At 36.1% G+C, this 15,997-nt stretch overlaps 1 protein-coding gene across 1 annotated transcript; it reads right to left on the bottom strand.

Annotated features, from left to right (window-relative positions):
* Positions 1–108: 108 nt before the first annotated feature.
* Positions 109–13,043, bottom strand: LTV1 (LTV1 ribosome biogenesis factor). The gene is made up of 11 exons (XM_001380954.5): positions 12,856–13,043; positions 9,661–9,792; positions 7,515–7,673; positions 5,717–5,804; positions 4,126–4,267; positions 3,579–3,822; positions 3,077–3,204; positions 1,632–1,768; positions 1,241–1,293; positions 882–1,082; positions 109–755 (listed from the first exon to the last, which is right to left on the bottom strand). Exons 1-11 carry the CDS (start codon positions 12,856–12,858, stop codon positions 645–647), a joined length of 1,398 nt encoding a protein of 465 aa, XP_001380991.2. The 5' UTR covers positions 12,859–13,043; the 3' UTR covers positions 109–644.
* Positions 13,044–15,997: the final 2,954 nt, after the last annotated feature.

Below are 15,997 nucleotides of genomic sequence, written 5' to 3'. Positions count from 1 at the left end.
GATTTTACAAAGCTAAACTCTATCAGACCACTTTTTCTTATCAACCCACTTAGATGTAATGTCAGGGTAGGGAAATGCTGTCAAGAACATTCAAGAGTGCAAATATCATCAATTTAAACTTTCTTTAATCAAATGTTATTTGACAAAATACCTATAAACACTTTATTGATGTAAAACTATTGGCTTTTTGGGAAATAAAAATCTGCATATCAAATCAAATTAATCTAATATTTGCAAAAAGATGTTTATGTATGAAGTGTTGGTATGAAATAATCCACACACTTGCTTTTCCCTATAGTTCCTGTTAACTGGCAGGAGAATCAGTTTTGTTTCCCGATATTTCAGTCTGAAAAGGAATACTCTGCAAAGAGTCCACAAAAGAAGCCCAAAGTCATAATGTGCCAAAGGACAATTTCTTTTTGGAATGGCCATTGTAGTATGAACATTGTGGTGTTGCCCAGGTATTCCACCAAATCAACAATCTTGGTGGTCATTTTACTATACAGCATGTTATAAATGCAGTAAGCCATAATGGCTGCCAGCACAACTACCCCACAGAGCACTTGTTTGAACATCTAGCTGTTTGTTTTCAGAGATTATAAGTTCAGTCAGCCCAAGGTGCCAAATTGTAATAGATGATATCATCAGAGCTTCAGACCAGCAACATTCTGTTTCAAGTTGAGTAACTCTCTTTCTTGTCTTCTTTTTTCCAACTTGAAGGCTAATCTGTTGGCTTTCTTCTCCATTCTGCGTTCCTGCACAAGGACATAATGACAATGACTAACATTATTACAAAGACTTAGACAAAGCCTTTCCATTCCCTTTCCCTTCTCTTCTGCTGCTTTTCTCATCACAATTATACGGAAAAGTGCTTCACTGACCTTACGCTCTTCTTTTATAGCTTGTTTCCTTGCTTTTCTGCCTTCTTTGGTTTCATTTTTACCACGTGGCTGGACTGATACCCTGGGCAGATCGCTGTCATTAATCATCTGCATTCGTTCAACTTGTTTTGCTGTAGGTCCTTTCTGAGGTAAGACATTTAGAGGTATTCCCGTTTTAGAGGAGATTTGGATGTGTTTGGGCTGGAAAAGAAACAAAAATCTCATTAGAGCAATCTTTTAATAATATTTTTCATTATTTGCCTACCTTTCTTTCCCAAATGGTGTAATCTACTTTCCCCAAGAAATGGACTTATTTGCACACACCCCTTTCTGGCAGTTTAAAATGAAATAGGGCATACCTTAGGTGGGCACTTGATAAGTTGAGGATGGTTGTATAAATTTGAATATGTACCTAAAAAAGAGAAAAACCAGTAATAATAACATGTGAATAAATACTTTCAATTAAAGGAAGCAGCTCTTGCTAGATTCATTAAGAGCCTGAGATGACAGAGATGATGCAGACTTTAACTATCATTTCATTTTACTTAAGAAAAATTAAGCATTGAGATGAAAAATGAGAAAATCTACTTTTTCAGTACTCAAATTAGAGTTCTTTAAAATAGTTTACATAATTTACATAGTTACATAAATCTTAACAACCAAAGATAATGAGGATATGACACACTGAATAAAAGGATCACAAAATGAATACACTACAACATCACTGACACTAACAATAAAAATACTTACTACAAATAGATTCACAATCCCATTTCTGTTTGGGCTCTTCAATAACCACAGTAACAATTTCTTCTTCATTCTCATCCTCTTCATTAATGAGTAAGTTCTCATCTTCAAGAGGTTCAAGAGTATCCAATTTGACACAGCTTTTGGTTGAAATTTTTAAAAAGTCAGATTGAAGGGAAAATAACAGTACTGTACTATGTATGAAAAGGTAGTTTAAAAAATACACAGAGGCATCAGTATACAAATAAGCTTAATGTCTTTAGGGATTCGATGACAGTCATTTCCATTCAGACTTCCCTACTTCTCCCTCCCCTGCTGAGTATTTTATATACTCAATGGAGATAAGGGGAAGAAGGAAAGTGAAATAACTCTGGGCTTGGAGTCATATTAATTGACATTTATTAGTGCTTGGAAAAGTCAAATTTAAGGCTGTCTCCTTCCTAATCTGTAAAATGGGGATAATACTTGTATTACCCACATAACAGGGCAACAGCATACTTGAATATTTTCTGCAACTGTGATTTTCTCAATGTGGGATCTCCTAAAATTCATATTGGCTGCAATCCTACTATAGTATTTGACAATTGCTACTGCCAAAAAACTTAGCACCCAAGGGCCAACCTGGGGATGAGCTTCCCTAAACATGCCTAGAGTGGTCCTCATATAGTTCATTGTTATGAAACATTTCTAGTTTCTTAAGACCTGCCACAGCTTAAGGTGTCCTGGCATAGTCTTCAGGAACCCAGGATCATTTCCACATTACAAGGAAATATTTATATTCTGCTTTAAAGTTTGCAAAGCACCTTACATGCAACCTTATTTGATCATCACAATAATCTTGTGAAGTAGGTGCTATTATTATCCCCATTTTATGGAGGAGATGACTTGCCCAATTATCCAGCTAATCTAAATTTCTGAGCCTGGATTTGAAGTGAGGTCTTTCTGACTCTAAGTTCAATATTCTATCTGCTGCATGACCTTTACTGAGGAGGAAACAGGAAAGCACACTATAAACACAAGCAATTACCATCATGAATAGGTGGAGAAGGTCCATCTGCTCTAGACCGATAGTCTAAGAGCCCTTTCTACATCTAAGAACATGAGGCATTTCAGAAAGCAATAAAAGGAAAGTGAATCTATCCAAACAGAATAGTTTCTTGACAAATTACCCTAAAGTTTCAGTCAAAAAATTATTTGGCCAGAGAAGAGGAGAGCAGGTAGCAATCTCAAAGCTGGATTAAATGTGGCTAGTGCTTTATTCAGGATAAAGGCTGATTATACTGTGCCTAGAGACCTCCAATTAACATAAACAAATTATTCACTAAGGCTTCTCTAAAGTCAAAAGTGCCACAGAGGTGAATGTTACAAAAGGAACAAACTTATGTAGGTCCTCTTAACCAACTTTCTGAGCAGGTTTCATAATAGGAAAAGGAAAAACATAGACATACTTCTTAGCTTTCTCTTTGTAATAATCATTCAGAACCTCTTGTAAACGGTTGCTATCTGCATGAATAAAGCCTTCCAATTCTGCATTATCCAATGCTCCAATCTCATCATCATCAAATTGCTCAAAGAACTAGAAGACAAAAAGAACAAAATATACCATAAAATAGTATTTTACTTAAGACTTTTATGTGCTGAAATTTTTAATCATAGTTGCAGTACTAATACTTTTTATCTGTCACAACCCAGATGAAAATGGGTTCTTATTTACCATGGCAATAAAATAGTTGTCCTTGAATTATAGCATAAGGAGTAGGATGAAATAGGATGCCAAATGCTAAGCCAAAAAAGAATTAAAAGAAAAACTCTAATTTGCAAATAGTTAGATTCTCTCATTTTCAAGTAGAAACTATTTCTAGTTTTTGATCCTAGGCCAGAATCCTGAGGGTAAGTATTTATGCCATTTGACGAGAACAATAAATTACCAAAATTTTTGTTTGATGTTACCTTCTCAAACCTTTCATCTAGCAAGGTCAGTTGTTCATTTCGCCTCATGACAGAGGATGTAATAGAATAGTCTGTGAATCGACTCTTAGTTTCTTCTTCCAAAAACAAGTCCCTTTGATCTCTTCCTTGCACAGATAAGTCATCTGACAAAGGACCTTCAGAGTCATAATCATCTTCAACACTACCATTCTCCATCTCATCATCCACATCTTCCCAGTCATTGTCATCTTCATGTCTCCTAAAACTATATGAAGACATATCTTGAGTCACTAAATTCTTTTTTATAGAACAAAGTAGCACAGTAGGAAACATCAATGGATTCAGGAAACCTAAATGTTAGGCTTGTCAACAGCATAATATAGCCCCTCTATGGAACCCCATTTCTTCAACTATAAAAAAGAAGGCTAAACTATATAACTACTAAGATTCTTTACAGTTCTAAAATTCTATGATTCTAAAGGTACCTCTTATTTCTAAAATTCTATGACAGTCACTTCGCCAAGGGCAACAATGAACACAATCCTATCAAAAAACCAAACACACATACTATATGTCCATCTGTTCATCTTCTCCTGTTGGCTCATTGGCCTGTAAAATGAAATCATCTTCAAGAAGATTATCTGGATTATCAAAGTCAAAATCATCATCCAGAGCTGCAACAATGTCAGGGTCAAAATCCAACCGAGGACCTAAAAATAGAAATGTGTAAAAAAAATTTTTTTTGAAAGGTAATTCCCATGACAACAGATTAACATTATATAATCAGTCTTTTGTGAAGAGTCCTAGATAAAACAATTGCTGCTCTAGATTACTTAGGGTTTGTTTAGTAAAAGAATCAATGAGTTTATAGCTTTAAAATTCCAAAAGGTAAACTGAGGTTTAATTTCACTGAAGTTAGAAGCAAAGTAAAACTCAAGCAAAGAACATGCAAAAAGGAGCCTACAGTTTCTAGTTTCAATTTTACTCTCAATTATGCTACTTACTAACTTTCCTCTGGGGAAAAACAAAACACTAATAAGTCACAATGGCATAATAGCTCTGTATAACAAACAGCCCATTCTTTCAAGCAATATTTTAACAAAATTCTAATGGGCAAGAACTGTGATTTCACTGTTATAGCGATGTCCAGGTTTGGAAATTCCATCCACCAATGTAGATTGGAAACCACTGGGAGGCAAAACTGATGCCCTATGGCACATAGCCCATATAGGTAAAACGTAAAACTTAAAGCAGGCTTCTTCTTGATTCCACGGTTCTATATACTGTGCTATGCTGCTTATCTAGAAAAAGAAAATTTCAATGATGTGACATTTATAATAATAAGCTTTGACACGCATCACTCTGCTATCCACTATATGACGCAAAGCTTAGTCAATAATTATTTAGAGGAAGGGCACAGAAATAAATAGGGCTACTTTATAACTGATTTCTCTTACGAGACTTTCTGTGAGGTTTTATTTCAAACCAACATATGGGAATAGTAAAACTGAGCAACAATAGATGATGCTGTTAATTTTTTTCTCATTAATACTAATTAATGGGTAATGTGGACTTATAAATAATAAGATATGAGCTTGTCAGAACATTTTGAATGACAACAAATTTGTATTATCCAGAATGCAATAGCAGTATTTAAATGTGATCTATGTAGTATTTTTTTGAGAATTAGATTTAGAGATGGTTTCATAATAAGCTATGAACATAACTTTCTTCTCTCTCAAAATAGGATTTATTTGAAAAAGCAGTACCTTAGTTCTAAAAATGTACAAATCAAAGTACAAAAAAATGATATAAAATTTTTTATTTATTTTTAAATTTATTTTTTAAACCCTTACCTTCTGTCTTAGAATCAATATTGATTCTAAGGCAGAAGAGTGCTAAGGGCTAGGCAAAGGGGGTTAAGTGACCTGTCCAGGGCCACACAGCTAGGAAGTGTCTGAGGTCACATTTGAACCCAGGACCTTCCATCTCTGGGCCTGACTCTCAATCCACTAAGCCACCCAGCTGCCCCCAATGATATAAATTTTAACTTGAATTCATAGAACAAGGAAAATTCTGTTTTAGCACTATAAGTTTTCTTAATGTAACATATGCTGCTATTTATCAATTTATAAACCACAAAATTAAACTAAACATACCTGATACAGGAGCTGCTTTATTTAATAGTCCTACATCTTCTTCAAACTCTGATGCAAATACTGATGAAGGCAACTTAATTCCAGGAGTCTTTGGTGGGAAAAAAAGGAACAGTTTTACTTGGGTACATATCCACTCTGAATTGCATTGTATAATGTTACCTGAACTCTATTTCCATACCTCTATTTGCTCTATTTGGATGTCTCACTGATACCTCGAACTGTAAGTGTCCCAAACTAAACTCATCATCTTTCCTCCCAAACCCAAGTTCCTTTCCAACTTTTCTGTATCTAACCATGGAATAGATGACTACCCACTCAACCAGTCTTTTCTGATTCAATTCTCCCTTACTCACTAAGCCTAGTTATTAAGTCCTATCTAGTCTTCTTTCCATTCTTTCATATATCTACCACCTCTCTTATTTTTAAAGCATATCATTCATCACTTCATGACAACTACTCCCAACAATTTTTCTAGGGAGTATTCCTGACTCTAATCAGTCTCCTCTCTTAAATACTCTGCAATATTATATGATCATATTGTTTCCTGGCTTAAGAAATGCAACAACTCCCTGGTTTACCAATACTATTCTTTCATATGTTATCTTCCCAATTAGATGAACAGGAGGTTGGATTAGTTGGTCTCTAGAATCCTTTCCAGTTTAAAAGGGCTATCATTCCTTGCGGAGGTGTGTGGGACTGTGTCTTATACTCTCTGGGTCTCTCACATACCTCTCATGGTACTGGGCACTAATGAAACTCTTGTTGGTTTTTGGTCAAAATTTTTTGAGAGGTATCTGATAAAAAAAATATTACATCCAATGCTGCAGTAATCAAGTTATTTATGTTTTCTAAGATGATCTCATGGGGTGTAAAAGTAAATATTGGCAATAATCTGTCATCTACTCTGTTTAGAATTCATACTCAGTGTACAAGAGTTCCCTATTTAGAAACTCACTCAAACCAAATAATAATGTCAAGAGGATGCCATACAACTTTATAACCAATGTCACTGACAAGAAGAAAATTTAAACTATGAGGTACTTTCCAGGGCACAGAAAAGATTATTTTCTTTCAGTTATTTCAATATGCTCTTTCAGGGATTACATTTAAAAAAGAAAAAATAAGTATATGAGGTTAAAATTCAAAATTAGAAAACAGTCACAGGAAATTTTTTTTTTGTAGTTCTCTTATGTCTGAGTATGCAGTTTGAGACCCTCTAACATGTCAGAAAACTTAAGTACATGTTATCAGATCTTTCCTTCTGCTTTATGGAGGCATGTCAGACTAGAAATCATAGGGTTAAACAACATAACGGATGTGAAAATGCAAATAGTCATTATTATCAATAAAATATTGAGTAGCTAAATGGATACCAAGTGTGATGTTCTGAATCATTTATAGGCAAGCCCTATTTAAGTTAAGGCCTCTGAGTTCCCATGCTTGAATTTTATAGGTAGAGTTCATTATGTTCTTTCTTTGATTGCATAAATGCTTTTGTTAGGTTTGCCTGGGTCTGTCCTGAGTTTATGCCTAACCATGACTTTTCAACAACAATTTCTCTCCAATTTGTAAACTGGCTATTACTAATTCTCAGATGTTGCTTGCTCTAAGAAGGCAAGTGCCTATTTTCTTTCAAAAGTTTTGAAACTCAAACACAACATTTTTAATAAACATATTAAAAACAAATAATTTTAAAAAATTATAAAGGCCAAACCTTAAAACAATAGAACTATTTTTTGTTTTTTTTAATCAACTGATATTTCCTTAAACCAAGAGAGATCATGAAGTATAGCCTTACTGGAATCAATAATGTTTGTTCTTGTGCATTACTCCGAGAGCCTGATGGAATCAGCTCAGAGGGTCCAGAAGGTTCCTTAAGATGTTGCAGGTAGTCATAGTCATCATCAAAGAAGACTCCATATTTCCTCTGCTCAGCTCTCCTTTCCTCATCTTCTCTCTGTGATGTTTATAAAGAGGAATTAGCCATACTTATTAGTCTAGTAAGGACCCTTCCAAAAGATAGGGCACAGGAAATTAACAATAAATAAAGCTTTCAGAGTCAATAGTAGGAAACTGCTAGAATCATTAGCTTATATATACCTGAGAGAAAACTGTTGACTCCCAACAAACTCAGATAGCCCTCCTCAAACTTTGGGGGAATAGCAGCAATCACTTCATAGCAATATCAAAGGAACCAAAGGATGATACTCTCATGAATCATGACATTTAACCTTTTGGAGAATAGCAGTTGGCACTAACATGAAATATTTATGATATCAAGAGGAATATCGAGGACCCAAAGTCACATTAATGGCTTAGGAGGAGCAATAGGATATAGCAGAGGAAACATTTTTTTTAAAGTTCAGAAGGTTTGAACTTAAATGATGGCTCCAACATTAGCTATATGACCTTGCACAAATTATTTGATTCCTCTGAACTCCAATTCTTTATCAGCAAAATAAGCATACTTGTATTACCTACTTCAGGCAGTTGTGAAGCATGGTAAACTCTAGTGCATTATTATCTAAATATGAGTTATATTATCAGGAAGTGAAATCTTATTATTTATATTCCTTCCAAACCCTGACTTTCAAACAAACTGGCCAGATTACCATGTCAGTAAGGAAAGGTTATTTAATACTAAAAAATGTAAAAAACCCAGTTACTCAATTTGTATAGAACTTGCACTAGGAGAAATGAAGAAAATTCAAATTTTATTTTATTAAGGTTGCAGAAAAGTTTGTAGAATTTAACTATAAAGCATTTCTCAGCAAACACAAAACAGGTATGCAAAAATACTTTTACATCTGAAGAAAATTCTGGAATATTTTATTTTTATGCAGGTAAGGTTGCAAAGTCTCATGTTTAATCAACATTTCTTTCTATATGGTCTATATTTTAAAATTTATTCATTTAAAAATTATTCCCTAGAACTACATATTCATTAAAAATATGTATTTTAAAAATTAAACAAATAAAAAGTTTTTGTGTGACTGGTGACTATGGCTAAAAATATGATCTATGGCCATGAAAAAGAAGAATGTAAAATGAAGATTTGAACCCTAGACTTCAATCCCCAGAAGTCCTTGGTACTTCCTAGCATTCCCTATAATCTCACCTGAGTCTCCACCTGGGAGAGATCACAATTAGTATTTAACGTGCTCTCTTGGCCATTGCAATGATGTAGTAAATAAACTAAGCGTGGCCACTCTGAATGGGCTAATCAGCCCTAGGCACATGGTTTTCTTATTTTGTATTTCTTTATTCCTTGATTTCTAATAATATTTAATAAACCTCATAAAATATAATATTTCTATTACTAGATACTAATTTAATTTTTACAGAAACAATATGAGGTCAAGCAGGAACAGAATCTTGTGAGCATGTCCCAATTAAATATCACTCTTAATTAACAGAACTAACCAAGAATAACACTAGGCAACACCACATCTATTACTCAGGAGATGTTTGTTAGTCTCAGTCAAGGTCTGCTGAGTCAGACTGTCTCTCAAAACAAAAACAAAATTCCCCTCATACAGAAGAGGCCATATTTACTATTCTGGGTAAGTTGTTCTTTAAGAAAAAAAAAACAAACAAAAAAAACAGTATCAGCCACAAATAATGCATTAATGGAAGCAATAAGCTCTAACTGATAGAATGCTGGACATAATAGTCAGGAAAACTTGTGGTCAAACTCCAGATAGGACACTTACCAGTTTTATGACCCTGGGCACATCACTCAACTTATTTGAGTCTTGGTTTCCTCAGGAATATCTACCTTAGAAGATTGTAATCGAGACCAAATGAATCAATATATATAAAGTTCTTTGTAAATATCATAGAGCAATATAAATGCTGGTCATTATTATTCTGATATGCCAGAAAAACATAAACATCTCAACAACAGATCCCTTTAATATTTCAGAAAAATGCAGTGTACTTACTTTCTGTGCAGGCAATAGAACTCTTTGAGGTGCAGTGTCATCTGCTGCTAAGGGATCTCTCTGGCTTCGGTGTACAAGGTGGAAAGATACAGCTTTCTTTTTGTCTATAAAGGGCTTCTTTTTCTTATGAGGCTTCAAAAAAGGCAGTATTAGAATAGCTGATTTAGAATGGTGAGCCAACATAATGATTCATCCTTTGACGATTTCTCCCATCTCAACCCACTGTTCTAGCCTGTTAATCCTTATTTTGCCCACACCTCAAATTCAACAGGTCCAAAATGGAACTTATTTTTAATCCTCTCAAAACTTAAAATTTCTTAAAATTTCTGTTTCTTTTGACAGCACTACAATTCCTCAGGTCATAACTTTAGTTATCTTGGACTCCTTTCCTCATATACCCCTCTCCCTTTCTAAGAAATCTACATGTTCTGTATATTCTACTTCCACAATTCATGGCGTTTCATTCTCAAAGTCTTAGTGCAATTAAGCTTTAGTAAGTTTAATATGTAAAATATTATTACACTGTTATAATAGCTAACATAAATAGTACTTAAAACCTTGAAAAACTTTTCACATGCAAACTAGGTTTAGAATAGATAAAATGGACAAAGTGCTATGAGTCAATTAGCAATGTGCTCCTAGACAAGTCACTAAAATTCTTTCTGTAAAATGTGGAAAATAGCCCCCAAATTATAGGGTTTCTGTGAGGATCAAATGCTATACTAACATATAAAGTTTTACAAACTTTAAAGTGCTATATATGAGTTATAATTATTGTGTGACCATGAAGACCTGGACATGATTGAAAATGCCTGAACACAAATAATTATCATAGACTGAACTAACAGAACAGCCACTCAGTTAATCTTTCTGCTTCCAGTTTCTCTTTTTAAAAACATTCTCAGGGGGCAGCTGGGTAGCTCAGTGGATTGAGAGCCAGGTCTAGAGACAGGAGGACCTAGGTTCAAATGTGGTCTCAGACACTTCCCAGCTGTGTGACCCTGGGCAAGTCATTTGACCCCCATTGCCTAGCCCTTACCACTATTCTGCCTTGGAATTGATTCCAAGACAGAAAGTAAGGGTTTAAAAAATAAAATAAAAACATTCTCCATGGCACTGACCAAGTAATCCTGACTCACTCCTCAGATTATGTTACCTTTCAATTTAAAAAACTGGCCTCTGAATAAAGGGTAGAATGGAGCTGCAACCTATTTTTCAACCTTACCTCCTACCAATTCCATTTGCAGATTATTATAACTAGAAGTAACTGTCCATCCTCTGTCCTCAACTTGCCCTCTCTCTCAATCCAAACCTTTCCTCAAAGAATCTCTCTTTATTGGAAGGGATTCCCCCCCTTTCCTGTTATCTCACCTATTTCCTATAAGGCCTTAATTAAGGTTCCACCTCCTCAGAGAATCTCAAGAGTTGAAAGAAACCTGGTCATGTAGTCCAGGTCAGCAAACTACTTTATTTAAAAATGTAAAAACCATTCTTAGTTTGAAGGTTATACAAAAATAGGTGATGGGGCCATAGATCACCAATTTTTGTGATTTAGTACAAACTATACAGAAACAGAAATTTTCATCCCTAACAAATAACATCCCTAAACAATCAGTGAAGCTTCCCCATACCTCATCTGCAACCTTCCCACAGTTAACATACTCTTCTTCAAATCAAATTTCTCATAACACTTTGTCTAAACTTCTACCTTCTTTTCTAAGTCTTTTTCTCTTATCAGATTACAACAGTGAGAGCAAGAATCTGTTATACCTTTGTAACCCCAGTGCTTAAACGGAGTGCACAGATATTACCTACATGCTTGTTAAACTGAATTATTCAATAGCACAAGAAACAATGTGATATTGTGGGGTGAAAGTGGGGAGTACTGGATAAGGGAACTGGAAACCATGGTTTGAACCCTTCTTCAATCACTTTCTGATCAAATGGGGGCAGGTGGGTGGTACAGTGTATAGATAGCAATCTTAGAGTTGGGAAGCTTAAATTTACATCTAGACTCTGACACATAATAGTTCGATGACTTTGGGAAAATCACTTAATCTCTATCTGCCTCAGTTTCCTCAAATATAAAATGATGATGATAATAATAATAGCATCTCCCTCCCAGGGATGTTGTGAGGATCAAATGACAAGAGTATTTGTAAAGCATTTAGCACAGTGCTTGGCACAAAGCAGGCAATAAATGGCTGTTTCCCTCCTCCTCTTACTATGTGCCAGGCATTGTGCCAAGCACTCAGAATACTAAGGCAAAATAAAAAACACCATCTTTGCTCACAATCGAATGTAAGAGACAATAGGCAAACAACCATGTTCAATCATGTACAAACAAAATATGTATGTACACTTATGTAATAAATATGATACAAATATATAAATTTTATATATTTTATATTACATATATATTACATATATATGTTACATATATATTACATAAATATATATTACATAAATAAAAAATTAGAAGTACTTTTCAGAGAGAAAGCACAAAGATGAAGGCACTCTGCAGATTTGGGTTTTAAAAGGATGCAGGGATCTCAAAGGGCAATAATAATGAGGTACATGCCTGGGGTGGGGAAGTAGCCTCTGCAAAGACAGAAACATAAGGTGCTTTTGTCAAGCCACAAGTGGATTATTTTGCTGTTATTTAAGAGTTCCAAGAAGGATGAATTTAAAAAACATTTTGGCAACGGATTTTTAAGGGCTTTAAGTGCACAGCAGTTTGTATTTTGGTAAGAGGAAGCCCTGAAGTGTTCTGAACAGATTTAGATGTAGTTTTTGGATACTAATCTAGCAGCTTGGTTATGGGATGTAAACTATGTGGGCTAATAAACTCTAAAGTACTAAAGAAAGAGGAGGGAGCAGGAGGAGGAGCGAATAAAGGGGAGAAAAAGGAAAAAGAGAAGGAAGATGGAGGATTTAGTTAGAACCATCAAGTTCGGGCAGGACAGAGGGATCGTTTGCTGCTATGTCAATGAGCAGAGCCACCAGCTGCACGTGTAGACATTAGTCAGTAGCCTCCCCGAAAAATTGGGGCTGCCACAAAGGTCAGAACGAAACTCGGTCTCTCAGTGCCGCACTCTTTGACCCAGCAACATAGCAATCCCATACAGCCTACAACTCCTACATCTCCCAGGAGGCCCTCGTTAGCCCTGCTGAGGGGAAAGCGGCCTTGCTCACCATTCTGCAGCCTGCAGAGAATCAAGTCCGAGGGGTCGGAGCTGTCTCTAGCTCTAGGTGGGTAGCCCACACCGGGTAGTACCGGCAAAGTCTCTAGTGTGCCGACCTCGCGTCACGCAGCGACCACAGGCCCTAGCACGGTCACTTCCGGGGAAAAAAAACTACTCCGGAACCTCCCCCGCCCATTCTGTGCGCTCGCCCTATATGCGTAACCCTGCTGGAGGAGGGGATAAGCCAATCCCTGACGAAAGAGCGAGGAGCTAAGCCCGCCTCTCTTCTCGCGACCTTTTGCTAAAGGTCTCTCGCTCCACCTCCCAGAAGCTTTGCTTGGGTATAGGAAAGGGGTCTTGGTGACTATTTTCTCTCTTCTCCCTCTACTTGCTAAATATCTTCATGGGGTGAAGTGCAGGAAAGAGGGAGCGCGGCATCCCACCTCTCCTCCTCAGAAAGAGGGGTCCCGGTGGCCCCGGAATCTTTGGGGGCCTTGAGGATAACGGCAAGCTTGCAAACGGGGCGGGGCGTCGAAGGCGCTGTTGTCTGGGAGACGCAGAGACCGCTGAGGAGGTGAAGGAGCTTTGGTTTTTGAAAAGCAAGCTTGTTTTTATTCCAGCTCCCTCTACAGGCCTGAGCGGAGAATGGGTTTAGCCTTTATCTTTCCTCACTGACTCCCTGGCGGCTTTACTGCGGTGTCCATAGACCTCCACTCTCCAAGAGGATAGAAGTCTTAGTTGGAGAGTCTGCAACATCCACTATCAGTGTTCTTCCTTTCTTTGCTTTTAGACTTCTAGTGAAGAGAAACCCATTACCTCTTGAGTCTGACTTCTGTCTTATGGATTGCTCTGATCGTTTTATGTCATTTGCCTATGTGTAACTTCACCTACTATGCCTGATTGTTTTCTGATGGGAAACAGATCAAATCTAATCTCTCTTAGACTTGAGAGCTCTTCAGATGTTTCAGAATAGTTGTCATGGATTTCCTGAATCATCTTTTTTTCCATTCTAAACATTTCCACTTCCTTCCCTTGATTTTCATACAGTATAGAATCGACTTAAGAGGGCTAGATCAGTGGTGTCAAACTCAGAAATAGGGATCTCTGTAGGCTGCATGGTTTAGAAAACCATTTTATTGTCTTCCAATTCCATTTTTTAAAATGAAAATGTTTTTTAAACCCTTACTTTCTGTCTTAGAACCAATTGATTCTATGGCAGAAGAGTGGAAAGGGCTAGACAATGGGGGGTTATGTGATGCCCAGGATCATACAGCTAGGAAGTATCTGAGGTCATATTTGAACCCAGGACCTCCTGTCTTTAGACCTAACTCTCTAGTCTCTGAGCTACTAGCTCCTTTTCAACTATATCAAAACCAAACCAAACTAAACCAATTTTTTCCAGGGACATGCTAATAAATTGTTTAACAGAGATTAACATTATTTTGTAGTGTTGTGGGATTTGTTGTCTTAATAGTTTTAACAGTAGTATTTTGGTTAACATATGTAGGATTGCTGTGTGATTGACATTTTTGAACCTCTGAGGCCCCTACCAGTGATCCCAGTATTATAAATTTGGTTGATTTTATCCAGTAATATTCTAGCAAATGTAAAACAGCTGTCTCTCTTAAGGGGAAAAGTACACCAGGCATATTTTTGAGTTTAATGTGCCATTAACATTTTCTCCATCACTTTTCTTAAATGTAGACAATCAACAAAACAGTAAACCAAGTCTTTATAGCACTAGCTGGATTTCGTAGATTTTTCTAGTGCATCCAGAATTTTTATTTTATCTTCCCCATTCTGTATTCTGCTCTAGGCAGTAGTTTTTTTTTTTTTTGGGGGGGGGGAATGCCATGTGTCCCCAGGGCTCTAATATTTTCAGGTTGTGCTTGAGTCACATTGTTTCCTTACAGATCCTCTATAAATTTCTTCTCTAATATGACATTTGAGCTAGTAAAACAAAAGAAAACAAAACAAAAACCCATTTAAAATCTTTGCTTTTCTTTGCTGACAATTGAAATCATGGCTTTCCCCTTTAAAAGTTATGAATGTTCAGCTCATTCTTCACATGCACAAGCAAATACCAAGTAAACTAATTCTTGTTCTCATTCCATATTTGCAAATGTATCTAAAATCTGTTTGTAACCCAAAATCAATACTTAACAGTATTTTAATTTTTATAGTCGTTCCTGAACATGTGCAGTGTCAAAAAATCTGAGTCACTCTTCCTGCCTGTTCCCAGCTGAGGTTAAAGTGATGTTTCTCTGCTTTTTGTTTCAACTTTCATACTGTAAATAGCATCCTTTTCATAGTCTGTTTAGTGCCACGTTTTTCACATTTTTGTTGACAATTTCACTGAAGTGCTATCTGATGTTCCTTAAGACAAAAAGGCTATGATGTACCTTATGTAGAAAATACACATTAGATAAGCTTTGTTCATACATGAGTTATTGTGCTATTGGCTATGAATTCAATGTTAATGAATCAAAACTGCAAAATTAACATTTATAATGGGTGATCAAAGTATGGAAAAGATGGGAAAAAACAGCTAATTTTTTGGATTCTTGAGATGACCAATAAAAAACCAAAACAAAACATGGTGGATATCATTGTGAGGAAGAAAGCCAAAGATAATCTTGTAACCCAGAGTCAGCAAAATGTTAAACCATTCTCTACTAGTACTGCCTGGCCCACACATTTCAAAAGGTACTACAGCATAAGAATTGTTCAACTTACAGATTCTGTAGATAAAAAACCTGCAGAAGAATTTTTAAAAATATGTGCTAAGTGTTATATAGGAAAAGGGTTATGTGGAAGAGCAGGTTTTCAATGCAGATGAGACTGGCTTGTTTTACAAGAATGTTAGCAAACAAACCCATATAGCACAAATGGCCTCCAAATCCCCTGGTTTTTTAAACCGTAGATTGTACAAATTTGCTATTGGAGGTGGAACAAATTGTCCATTGCCATGAAAAACTCAAAAATTCCACCTAAACATAAGAAGTTCTTTTCATCCCCCCAAAACTATATTTCTTATCCAATCTCTCAATCAGGGCATAATAAAAGCTTTCAAGGCACATTACATGAGGAAGCTTTAAATAAAGCATACAAAACTCTTAACTCCAAGGAAATCACCATTATAGGCTACTAAA

The sequence above is a fragment of the Monodelphis domestica genome, chromosome 2 (assembly GCF_027887165.1).
Source record: "Monodelphis domestica isolate mMonDom1 chromosome 2, mMonDom1.pri, whole genome shotgun sequence".
Lineage (NCBI taxonomy): Eukaryota > Metazoa > Chordata > Mammalia > Didelphimorphia > Didelphidae > Monodelphis > Monodelphis domestica.
Note: the sequence above shows the minus strand (reverse complement) of the source record. Positions and strands in the feature narration are given on the sequence as shown.